Genomic DNA, 13,242 nt, shown 5'->3' on the forward strand with positions numbered 1-13,242 from the left:
TGAACTGACATGGGCTGAGAGGCCACTCGGCCAAAAAGAAGCCATTACTAAAAAAAAAAAATAAAATAATCCAGATTACCGTTTGCAACTGCACACAAGGACAAATACCTTAGTTTTTGGATATATATCTTGTGGTGTGATGAAAGTACAACTGCAGTGTTTGGCCATTAACCCATTATCACACTGGAGACTTACCGACTGCAAAGGAGGCAAAGGTATTGATGAGACGAGCCATATACTGCCGCACCATTTCGTTCTTTGAAGTCAGTAAATGAAGAATAGTTTCCTACAGAACAAGAGGTACATTTTTTTCACAAGATGATTTGAGATCAAAATCTATATATACAATATGCTATATGAACTTGGCTAGGAGTCACTGCAGAAAAAAAAGATCAGACCTGGCACTGATTACTGGAGATGTACTGATTTCCTTTACGAGGATTGTTGCTTTCAAGCGAGGCACCCGCAGAAACCCTGACAACTGGTTGTTTGCACAATCCATTTAATCTGCGATCTCCCCTTTCCCATCTACCTAGGTTGTGTACATCGTGTATTGCTGAATCTTAAACTAGACTAACTTGCATCTTATTGTTCCATTCCATTCCATTCCATTCTATTCTTCAAGGTGCCTATCCACACATGGGTCGCAGGAGTGCTGGAGCCTATCCCAACTAACTTCGGGCATAAGGCGACCAACACACTGAACTGGTCACCAGTATTGTGGTTTATCAAATTCATGATTGAATTTTAGATCAAAATAAACTGCACAAGAAAATAGTTTGGGCATTACAGGGAATTGTAATTACTATTGGTAAATGTTCTGGCCCATAGATATTTTAGATGTTTTCATCATGTTTTTAATACTTATGAGCAGGGAAAGTTTTGGTAAAATTTGCTTTATGTATTCACCACAACCAAATATGCAAAACTTTGAGGTAAGACCACTAACATACTGCGAAGCTGCCAAGTCACTATTTTCTATTAGAAGCATTTGAACCAATGGGCATTACTGAGCAGTGAAGCAAATGGATAAGTTATTTTTCACTTAAGTATACATACGAGGATGCAAAATAAGTTGAATATGGAGAAAAGGTTACTTATCTAGATACATTATTATGTATGTCACGTCTATTGCATTGAGGTTAATGCTCTGAAGGTCCATCCGTCCATTCTACACGTATGTCCTCAATTAGGACCACAGTTGATGTTGGAAGAGGGGAAGGGTACACCATGGACTGTTTGTCAGCCAATTGCAGGCTCTTAAGTTCTTCCGTAGTAAAGTAGTGTATACCCAAACTTGGAAGCATTGGATTGTCTTGGTAGACTGGAGAATGATAATGCTAAGTATGCTGTCTTGCCAAGTCTCCAAAATAGGTCAGCATTGTGTATCCTGTGTTGAGTTCATTGTAACATTAATAATCAGAATCATCTTTATTGGCCAAGTATGTAAACAACATACAAGGAATTTGTTTCCGGTAGTTGGAGCAGCCCGAGTACGACATACATGTTGAGTTGGACATGAGGCAGTCTATTGCAGATGGTACACAAGGGTCAGACTACCACAGTGAGTGCACAAATAATCTAGAATATACAGTGAAGAAAATAAGTATTTGAACACCCTGCTATACTGCACTGTGGAGTGGAACCCCATGCAAAATACCACCTCGTGGGGTCTCAATGATCCTTAGAAAGGTGAGGAATCAGCCCAGGACTACATGACAGGACTTGGTCAATGACCTGAAAAGAGCTGGGACCACCGTTTCCAAGGTGACTGTTGGTAATACCTTCAGATGTCATGGTTTGAAATCATGCACGGCACGGAAGGTTCCCCTGCTTAAACCAGCATATGCTCATGTGCATGGGACAGGACAACTGCACTGTATTAAGGAGAGGATGACCGCAGCCATGTATTGTGAGATTTTGGGGAACAACCTCTTTCACTCAGTCAGAGCACTGAAGATGGGTCGTGGCTGGATCTTTCAACATGACAATGACCCAAAGCACACAGCCAGGAAAACCAAGGACTGGCTCCGTAAGAAGAATATTAAGGTTCTGGCGTGGCCTAGCCAGTCTCCATACCTAAACCCAATAGAAAATCTTTGGAGGGAGTTGAAACTCTGTGTTTCTCAGCGACAGCCCAGAAACTTGTCTGATCTAGAGAAGATCTGTATGGAGGAGTGGGCCAAAATCCCTCCTGTAGTGTGTGCAAACCTGTTGAACAACTACAGGAAATGTTTGACCTCTGTAATTGCAAACAAAGGCTACTGTACCAAATATTAACATTGATTTTCAGGTGTTCAAATACTTATTTATAGCTGTATCACACAAATAAATCATTAAAAAAAAATCATACATTGTGATTTCTGGATTTTTCTTTTTAGATTATCTTTCTCACAGTGGACATGCACCAATGATGAAAATTTCAGAGCCCTCCATGATTTCTAAGTGGAAGTGGGAGAACTTGCAATACAGCAGGGTGTTCAAATACTTATTTTCTTCACTGTTTATTACTAATTGGCCTGGCAACAAACTCAAGGCCGAAAATTGGCACCATGTTGCAGTTGAATTGTACGTTTGCTGTTCAAGAAGTTAACTGCAAGAGTATTTTTGGGAGCACCAACCCGATCAATTGCATTATCACTTGAGACAAAATCAATTTAACATTTCATAATAAAGTAACAAAAGACAGAGGGAATTAGTGATAGGATAGAGCTCCACCTGCTTTGTACTCTTGCGTTCCAGTAGGTCGTTGCTTATGTAAGCCTGAAGCACAGTGTCCCTCTGTTCACCGGGAAGTGACCGCGTAAGTCTCTAAAGTTGATTGACAGGTTGGAAAAGTCAATGTGACTGGCTCAAATTCAGGAAACAATATGCAAGAGGCCAGCCATCTTACAACAGCAGAGTGTGAATGAAAATTAATATGAAGTCCAGAGGAAAATGTACAAACCCAGCGCAGCGCCTGAAGTAACAGGGTCTTCACACGGTCTGATCCTTCAAGCAGGTCTTTTTTCAGTTTCACATAATCCAGAGATGGCAGCATGGGCACTTCATTAGGTCTGCTGGGGAATGTTAGAAAAGACATCCAAAATAAGTTACATTACCAGGATGAACACATGAACCATAGGTGTAGAAGACCTAAGAACTTACTGTGGGGCAATGGATGCTCGAAGTATTGAGGAAGCCTGAGGGAATAAAAATGTAAGCTGTTATTACAAATTTCCCTAAAACTCACCCAATTTTTCGGCAAACATGAATCATTACCTTTTAGTGTATGATTCGTGCGACTTACCTAATGTTTCAGTTATTAGTAATAGTGTATATGGACATGCGTATATCATGCGCGTAGCACATGCTCAATTCTCAAATTTAGGATTCTGGTTGGAAAGATACCTCATGCGGGTATGCACGGCAGGATTGTTTGGGTTAATGGAGAATAGCCACTGAGACCCAAGTTGAATATTCTAAAATGAAAAATAATTGTCACCTTGGTAACTGTCTGCCATTAATCCCGAGAAAAGTGAAAGTTTTATTTAATACATAATAAATGTGACTGAAACATAATGTTGGTAGAATAGTAGCATGTAGGTGTTATTGAATAGTCCTCTTTGTGGTTAACAAGCTGATGCCTTTATTTATTTAAGAAGTTTAAAAGTAAAGTACATTATAGTTCAAAACTACAGTGGAACAATAAAGAAACATTTAAAATGCATTCTTTTAGGGATTACCCAATTTGATACCAATATTGCAGCCTTGAGTTTTGTCTGATACCAATATTGTTCTGATTCGATACAGCAATAATCATACTGTACATAATTTACTTGTGAAGTATGGAATGTTAGAAAAGACATGATCTAGTTATACTACTCAAACCGAGAAGAATAATCAACAACACTAGGTAAGAGAAAAATTGGGATCTAAGGGTGACTGACAATATCAGAGGACGCTCAGTATGAACAAGGACAGTGAAATATGGGCTGTTATTTTTGATTAAAAAAAAAAAATGACCACCAAACCATCCTTTCATTTAACAACTGGGGTTGGTCTCAAATAACATATCTGAACAAAGAAACATAACCCAGGGAATACAAGGTTTACATAAGTGATGGCTGTTCTATCACTTTACCTTTACTATCTTGTAAAGCCATTTATTGTTCATATTATCAACTACACTGACAGCTCTGGTCCAAATTTCCCTGTCATGTAAAATGCAAGATAGATAACCCAAAAAAAAAAAAAACGGTACATTATGTTCATATATGCTGTTAACACGGGCAGTGTTGCTTTTCTCTGTGAGGAAAAATGTGTTCCAGACTGCAGCAAGTAGTGTACGCTTACGATCTGCGCCATACCACGCATGATTATGTTAGGAAACATCGTGGTTTTAGAAAAGTGCTCCAGTTACCTCCTTTGAAATGCCTGTAACTTAACAATCAGTTCAATTGCCTGAGCATGAGGGAAACAGTATTTTACATGAAAACTCTTTTTTGCCATTCTGCCAACTTAAACTAAATCCACAGTGTAAAACGAATGGTCCTGGGGAAAATATAATAATGGCAACATTTGCCTTAAAATTAAGGCACGGAGAGCAGAGTTGGGAGTACAGGTAATGCATCAATCTTTGGAACGAGGTGACTTTTATAATGAGGTGGATCTCAAAGGAAATCCTAACAAAAGGGATCATATATACGTTAAGGGAGGCCCTTTCAACAGGGACAAACGAGCAGGATCGGGAGACAAATAACAAGGAAAACAGGTGGATACCAAGCAGTTAGAGATGGTTATTTGTTGTGTGGGCAAGGGACGAGGGGAAGAAAACATGATGATGAGACACAGCAAGGGGAAAGCAAGAGAGTAAGGACAGAGAACAGTAACTCCACAAGTGGTGATTTGAAGTAAAGATTAAAGCATGATAAACTTACATCATCATAGGGACTCATAGAGTAATATCCCTTTGGACACAAAAGTGTCATACACGCAAAAATACAAACACAGAGAAAAGTTGTTCAGTTCAAACCATAAAAGTTTGCAATTACTGTTTGACATCATCATTCATTCATTCTTTCTTTCGGCTTGTCCCTTTCGGAGTCGCCACAGCGTGTCATCTCAGATGAACGCACATATATGTTTGGCACAATTTTTACGCCGGATGCCCTTCCTTGAATTTGAACAGTTACACTCTACAAGCTCTTTAAGGTGGAGTTTGAAGACTTGAGTGTGAATAGTTAAACATTATCTATGTTAATTGTTTTACAGGAATGGGGAAAAAAAGACGACTGTAAACCTTCTGTTTTTATCAATTTCTTGTTCATTTTAATGGCTTGTCCTACTGAAGGTACAAACCACAATTAGAAAATTGGGACATTGAAAAAACACCAAAAACAGAATAAAATTACTGTGGTACCTCTACTTACGAAATTAATCCGATCCGGAAGTCGGTTTGTAACCTGAAACATTTGTAAGTAGAAGCGCATTTTACATGTAAATAGCCTAATCCGTTCCAAGCTCTCCCACCCCCCACCCCTCTGCTGCCAAAAATAAGCATTCAAAGTTTACATAATGTAAAGAATAATAAAAAAAATGTTCATTTCCCTTTGGTGTGCGTGGAGAGCAAAAAGGCATTGTGGCGTCTTCAGAGGAAGAGGCACGCACGCAACTTAATTCCACTAAAATCAATAAATTCCACAAACTATATATTCAAAACAAACATTAACATGAACTTTCAATGTATCGTGAAGGATCCATCCAAGGATGTTTGCCTTTGGTGGAAATGTGCGAGGCAAACGTTACCAAAGTGAGCAATCGCCCAACTCGTTAACACATTTTTCGGATGATTCTTTTGAATACATTTGGAAAAGTCATGGAATTTCATAAACACTTGTTTTATTCTGTCAGACGGAATAGTGTCTGCCTCCTCCTCTAAGCCACAAATTGCTCCTGCCTTGTGTGTTGCATCGCCTCTCCTTCGAAAGATCCTCGAGGTGAACCAAATCGATGTCCTCCTCAGCCTTTCCCAGTGAAACAATTTCCTCAACTTCAGGTTGACCCTCCACTTCGAAGCTTTCAAGTTGAGCAGTAGCAGCAGCAGCATGAAGCCACATGGACAGAAGTGTTTTTCATATTTCTCGAGAATGTCTTTTATTTTTTTTTTGATGGATAAAACAACTCTCTTCCTCTCCTCACTGGCACTGGCCATCAATTACTTTGGGCTCATGATGAAAAAAGATGAATAAATCTGCAAAGAAGTTGTCTAGTCTGTGCGAGCTTATGACAAGGCATCGTGGAGGATGGTGGGAAGGGAAAGGAAACTTTGAGAGCCGAGATAAAATAAACGTACGAAAGTACGCACGCACACGTCTTAATTCCACTAAGGTTTCTTGGGGCCCATGGTGAAGAAAAATGAATAAATTTGCAAAAAAACAAAAATGAAAAAGTCGTACTTTTCCAGCGTGTGTTAGCTTGTGACAGTAGTGTGCTTCAGTGACAGTCAAGGGTCAAAGGGTATAAAAAAGCATCATGGGTAAAGATAGACATCCCTGCAAGCCAATGGGATGCCAGGATGATGCTATGGCGATAGTCAACGGGAGAGCAGCTGAATCGCACCTCACAAACCAAGATATAGGAACTCCATCATAGGTAAAGATTGATGTCCCTCCTAGCCAATGGGATGCCAGGAAGATGCTACGGCGATAACCAATGGGAGAGCAGCTATATCGCGTCACACAAACCAAGATACAGGATGTGTACGTGTGGTGGAATTTGGGGAATCCAGCGCCCATGTTTTTCTTTCGTATCCTGAATTTCCTTCGTAACTAGAGACAATATTTTCCAAGAAGGCATTTCATGACCTGCATTTTTCATTACTAGAGAAGTTCATAAGTAGAGGTACCACTGTGTTATTGTAATTTGAAATTGGTTATCAAGATAACCATGGAAAACTTCTATTAGCTCATAAATTGAATTCTATTATGTCATTGTTATAGGTGGCTAAACAAATGTATGTTTAGTTCTATCAGCCATTAACACTGAAAAAGAAAGTGAAGAAATAAGGGTGGCCCATTATCTTTTTCCATTACTGTACATCACAGTGGAATGCAGGATTACTATCCTAATACAAAGTAAGTTTCTTTGGGCTTGTCCCTTTTGGGGTCTCCACAGCGTGTCATCTCAGATGAACGCACATATACGTTTGGCACTATTTCTACACCGGATGCCCTTCCTGACGCAACCCTTCTCAGGGAGTGGAGGCGCCAGTGGGATATGAACCCACAACCCCTGGTTTACCAAACCAGTGCTCTAACCACTGAGCTACAGGGCCTCACTATCCTAATACGAAGAGTGCATACAATTGCCTGAACATCATATTTAAAAAAAAAAAAAAATTCAGTTTCATGTGAATTTCATCAGGACCCACCAAAATGGTGGCGCGTGGTTTGTCATGCATCAATTAGGGAAGTGAAAAGTATTAGGCTACGTGTAAAGAGGTTTTTCCACTCACAGTGCCAGGCCTGGTGAGGTCAGTGATCTGCACCGTGCTCTGCCTCATCTGGCTGCTGAACAGCCGAACAAACACACTTTGCAGGTATTCTGGGGATATCTGAAAAAACATAGCAGGCCCACTGGAGCTACAAGAGTACAGCAGTAATTCAACTTACGAGTGCCCAAGCTGACATGTTTTTTTTAGATCATGCTGATGTATTTTCGCTATGATTTGCAAGCAATGCCTTAAGTTAGGAGCATACTTCAGACCCGCCACAATTAGGTTTACAAACAAAACTTTCTGACAAATATTACTTGCGTTCCTGAAATATGCTTCCTGACATCCACACGGAAGGCTCAGTTGTGCTTTCTCCCACATAGCGTAAACATCATTTGCTCCATAATTACCATAATTACATACACATTTTAGAACTTTTTATTATTTGCTGTAAATTAGCCCTCACTATGGATCCAAAACAGTGAAAAGTGCAAGTGATTATGGTATGAGGAAGGTGAAGTTTTTGTAACCCTCACAAAAAAAAAAAAAAAAAAAGTCAAACGGCCCGACTGCTACACAGAGTTTATTGTGGGTTACAAATAGGGATGGAAAGATCACCTGGGCACACCATTTCAATGCACAACACATGAATGTACTAAATGTATGTGCGCGCATCCTTTGGCTTAGTTACACTTCATAAAACCTGTTTTATTATGTTTATATACTGTATACTTATATGTGTTATTGGCAGGGATAGGTACCAGTCCAGCCCACGTATAGTATAAACGTACTGACGCTTATTTAAAATGCATTGAACTTTTTAAAAATGTATTTGTATTTTTTTTAAGTAAATAATTCTTAAGTGGTGATAAACTGCAAAAAATAAATAAATAAATTTGCGATTGGTTACCCGAAAAAGAAAAAACAAACAAAAAAATAATCTGTGACTAGGTGAACCCACAGGTGCTGAATTGCGATTATGTGGAAGCCTGCTGTATAGTGCCATTTTTTCCCCCCAAAAGCATCTGACAAAGCGATTGTAGTGTATTTCCATTCATTTGAAAGGCGCTGTTCATTCATTTAAGATACCAGTTGAGTAGATTAGAGTTATTAGCGTGGTCAGACAAAAAATATTCGTAAACCAAGCCACTACCACAATATAGAGATCGGTGTACTCCTGCAGATATTGTTTTCCCACTGTGTGCATGTTTCATTTGTACTTGATACTTTTGATGTACAGTATAACCTTTAGCTCCTATTAAATTCTGTGTTGTTGGTGTGTGTGTGTGTGAGCTGGCGATCCACACTACATTTTTTCCATTGATGGTGGCCTCCAAAGATTCAACCAGCTCAGCAGCGATGCCAATGAGCTGGTAGTAGTCTGCTTGCATCTTGTTGAACTTGCGCATGTAGTTGGCGGAGCACAGCTCTGACTCAACCAGTTGTACCTGGAGCTGCTGCAAGGCTTCTGTGCAAAGTCAAATGAATAAATAAAGGTTTTTATTTGAGATATTCCCAAAATCTGTCATATGACAACAGCATCATTTAGAATATGAAAGTCTTTTTGCCCCTTTGAATTATTGTATTGTGGTAAAACATTAACATTGTTACAGGTTTTACAAAGTGCTCATGGAATTCATCAACGAATGCAACCTTGGTAAGATCAGAAGGAGAGTTACCTTTCGAACCCTTTCCACCCTCCTTCTGCATACTGTCTGTTAAAGAACACACGTCAGAAGTAATCATTTAATAAACAGTTCTAATGTGTCCTTTCCTTCATTAAGATAAGATGGATCATAAAGAATGTATGATGTGAGTCAGTACCTCCAACATCCTGTTGGAAGCTGACACTTGCATCACAGGGACAATTTGTATAGGATTGAAACAATCAGTTTTATAGCTTGACAGCAAACTGGTGACAATTTGTGATTCATTGTTCTGTAGTTTGTTTTGTAGAAGGGATGGATTTCTTTTGAGAAATTCTCTTTGACCGACACCCATGTATGGACAAACACAGCTGTCATGCATGACTTACAAGCCCTTTACATAGGAGCTCTTCCAGTTAAATTCATATATGTTTGCCAACCAATCTATTTAATGTCTGTATACAGTATTTGACTCTTTAGCTGTGCGTGTTTGCAAGACAAAACATGATATGCGTGAGATGAGCTTAAATGATTTGGGTTATGCTATCAGTAGAATTTTTTTTTCTTTGATCTACTCTTGCTATCTCTCTGTCACTGTTAATCAATAAGACTTTGATCACCAGCCGGTGAGGATGTGGTTAAGTTGCATGAAGGTTTCTGAAGAGTGAGAAATGATTTCTAGACTTATAGATGATAAGGGGAACAATGATTGCTACGGAGCTGCCAACCAATAGAAAGTTACTTCCACAACAATTTCCCACATTTGTCTGAATTATCTTGTTTTCCAAATTTTGTCAAGAAAATGATTGCAGGACAGTTATTGTAGTGTGTTACGTGATAGGATAACAATAATTCTGCATGCTGTTCAATTGCAAAACATGATTCTTTTATAACAATAATCATTAAGTAATGGCTTCAATATTTATCTTAATGTTTTTTATTGCAAACCTTGTAATGGTGGACACAGTTAACGCCTAAAAAGAATTGTCGGCCACCAATTGTGCAAGCTCTACCACTTAAAAAAATGAGCGAGGCCCGTAATTTTCATCATAGGTAAACCATCATCTTTGAAAGACAAAATGATAAAAAAAGTTCATAAAATCAGATTGTCTGATTTTATCAGTTTGTATGAGTTTTTGTTTCAGCGACCACCAAAGCTGCATTACGCTTGACCATCTAATACCATCAGCTCCCTCAGGAGTCCCACAGGCCAAAAATGACAAATAGGACTCCATCTTCAGCTTTACGGTATCCCTTACTATTAGTGTCCACCAACGGGTTCGGGAATTATAGCCACAAAAGGCACCGATCACCTTACGGTTACAGCTTCATTCTGCTGGCTCAGCAATGGAGGCACAGAACATGGTCCATTTGGACTCAATGTCCCCACATTCCCCGGAACATGAGCAAAGTTCTTCCGGGATGGGAGATGAAACTGACAGGGGATTCTGCCAGATGTTCCAAGCAGACCCTCACAATCTGTTGGGGCCTACCACGTCAGACCAGCATGTTCCCCCACCATCGGAGCCAACTCACCACCAAGTGGTGATCAGTTGACAGCGCCATGCCTCTCTTCACCCGAGTGTTCGAGGCATCCGATCGCAAGTCCAATGAGACAACCACAAAGTTGATAATCGAACTGCGAACTTATGCTTGAACATGGTCTTGAGTCAGTGCTTCCAGAAAAAAATACGGAGATTCTGCAACATTTGGCAGCTTTTTTGTAACCCTTCAGTTCCATTTTTGCTGTGAAGACTTTTCTGTAGCTGCAGTATTTGCACATGAAAATTACCCAAGCAGTGTTAATGCAATATGGAATGACCTGACTGGGATAATTAGATTTTGTTAAGTAATAATTCATGCTCACAGACCTTCACCTTAAATTCCGAAATAAGTAAATTCATCCTCTGCCATCTGGTGGAACAAAATTTCATTTTGGCATGTAAAAATATAATTCAAATTTAACCAGTCAATTCTAATTTTCATTTGCAGTAAAGGATACATATAATGTCAGCAGCCTCGGGCAGTTTGAAGGCTTCAGGGTCACGGACAGAAACTCTTGAAGTCTATTCTTCAACTTTGGTATCCAGGCATCCTAGAAAAGATCGTTAAGTTCACTTAAAACCTGCTTCTGAAAAATAATTACATTTGGTCAATTGATATAATAGTAATTTCATGAACAACCTGAAAAAGATCCTTGAAGAAGGGATGAATAGCGGGATTGGACACAAAAGGCAAAGCATAATAAGGGAGAAACTCAGTGATTTGACTCAGTGCTCTTCCACGTGTCTCCAGGTATTTCTTGAAATGAGAAATCCTCTCTTCAAACTCTGCCTGGTCCTGTAAATGATGGGCAGATTCTGTTAATTCATGCAAATCTTACATTTTATGCGAAAAACCAAAGGTAAATGGACTTATTCTTCACTTTGGGAAACATGTTTTCAAACCACAAGTACACATTATTCTATAAAATAATACAGTAGACCCTCGTTGGTTCAGTTGGCGTTCGAGGGACGTGACATGACTGGAATTAATGGAAGGACAATAGGACACCGTCATCAGCCTGTATCATAGAACGGACTCAACTCTTCTAAGCTAAGATGTGTTTAGCCAAACTCCACCATCAATGACCATCTTCCAAACAACAGTCATACAGACAAATCACCACAGTACTCACAATAATCATGGAGGCTACTAGAGACCACTTTAAGGCTCAGGAATTCTTGGCAAGTGTTTAAAGTAATTAGAAGCTTAGAGTTAACAAAGAGTTTATTGAGCGCCACCCGTACGTAAAGTTCAGGCTGTTCCTACAACCTCATGAAAGTTACCGAAACATTTTTGGGATGTATTTAACTTGTACACAGAAGGCAATTGATAACATTGTCATTTCCAATCTCGACCTGGCAGCAGATATGGTTGTGCTCTGAAATATTGCTAATATAGCACTTTAATGTCACTTACAACCAACTACTTCAGTTCAATGAAACACGATACTGGGAATAAATAATGTTACGTTACATATAAAGTTTATTCTGTTGTGTGAGGAACTATGCCATTTGACATGTGCTAATGATGGCTGAATTCTAACAAACAATAGCTCTTGCGCCCTCCATTGGCCAATCTGTTTAGCAATTTCTGGCCTCCCTGATATGTATGTATCGCACAAAAATGGAGAGATTTGCTAGACAAAGTATGTGAACCCTTTGGAATCACCAGGATTTCTGCATAAATCGGCTATAAAATGTGTTCATGTAAATTCCAAGTCACAACAATCTTCAAAAACAGTATGCTTAAATTAATACCACACAAAAAACATTTTGATGTTCTTTAATGGACACAAGAAAGAAAGAAAGAAAGAAAGAAAAAAAGAAAGAAAGATCATCTGTCCAACGCTAACTGACTGTAAATTGAGAAAATTCAGCACTATAACTACTCTCGCATGGAGCGGCCAAGATTACAGAATGCTCAATGAGGTGAACATAAATAGGAAAGCCACAAAACGGTAAATCAACAAATGAATGTCTTTAGAAGAAAAGCTAACCTTTGGAGTGGCCCAGTGAGAGAGCTGCTCAATGCTCCGGGATACATAACATCAAGAGCATGACTGACAGCAGACATCCCAAGAATATTTCTGAACTGAAATCCTTTTACAAAAAGCAATGGTCATCCTGACCGTTGTGCAGGTCTGATCTGCAACTTCAAGCAACATCTAGCCGTGCTTATCACTCCCAAGGGACGCTCATGCAGTTGTTAAATCCAGAGGTGGACATCCTTTTTCCAGCCTGCCATGTGACGTTTACATGGTGTGCATAGTAAAACCAATGAAGAACAGAATTATGCGTGTGGGGTATTAGTTGGAGAAAACTTATTATTGTTGTGAATTTATGTCAAAACCAAGGTCATTCCAAAGGTAGATCAATTAAGTTCAACCCATTACCACACTGTTTCCATTGGTTTGGAAATGTGTTTAAATGTACAGTCCACAGCAATGTTTCCTCAACTGCAGCTGCCCATTTCCACTGTGAGAGGAATAATTAAGAAGTTCAAAACAATTGGAACAGTGGTAAACACGCCTGGATGTGGACCCATGTTTATTTTGCCACCACGCACAGTGAGGAGGAT

At 39.3% G+C, this 13,242-nt stretch overlaps 1 protein-coding gene across 7 annotated transcripts in view; it reads right to left on the bottom strand.

Moving 5' to 3' along the window:
* Positions 1-13,242, bottom strand: part of LOC133503199 (lisH domain-containing protein ARMC9) — a 29,478-nt gene that overhangs the window by 13,683 nt on the left and 2,553 nt on the right. For 2 of the 7 annotated variants that reach the window (XM_061824532.1, XM_061824534.1), the window contains exons 4-13: positions 11,305-11,460; positions 11,123-11,215; positions 9,154-9,178; positions 8,785-8,942; positions 7,496-7,594; positions 4,920-4,949; positions 3,148-3,182; positions 2,948-3,059; positions 2,719-2,811; positions 196-286 (exon numbers count right to left, since the gene is read on the bottom strand). In XM_061824532.1, coding sequence (XP_061680516.1) covers positions 196-286; positions 2,719-2,811; positions 2,948-3,059; positions 3,148-3,182; positions 4,920-4,949; positions 7,496-7,594; positions 8,785-8,942; positions 9,154-9,178; positions 11,123-11,215; positions 11,305-11,460 — 892 coding nt within the window. The remainder of the gene's footprint in view (positions 1-195; positions 287-2,718; positions 2,812-2,947; positions 3,060-3,147; positions 3,183-4,919; positions 4,950-7,495; positions 7,595-8,784; positions 8,943-9,153; positions 9,179-11,122; positions 11,216-11,304; positions 11,461-13,242) is intronic. The other 5 variants (XM_061824533.1, XM_061824536.1, XM_061824535.1 and 2 more) reach the window with 5 other exon arrangements.

Source organism: Syngnathoides biaculeatus, chromosome 7 (assembly GCF_019802595.1).
Source record: "Syngnathoides biaculeatus isolate LvHL_M chromosome 7, ASM1980259v1, whole genome shotgun sequence".
Taxonomy (NCBI): Eukaryota; Metazoa; Chordata; class Actinopteri; order Syngnathiformes; family Syngnathidae; genus Syngnathoides; species Syngnathoides biaculeatus.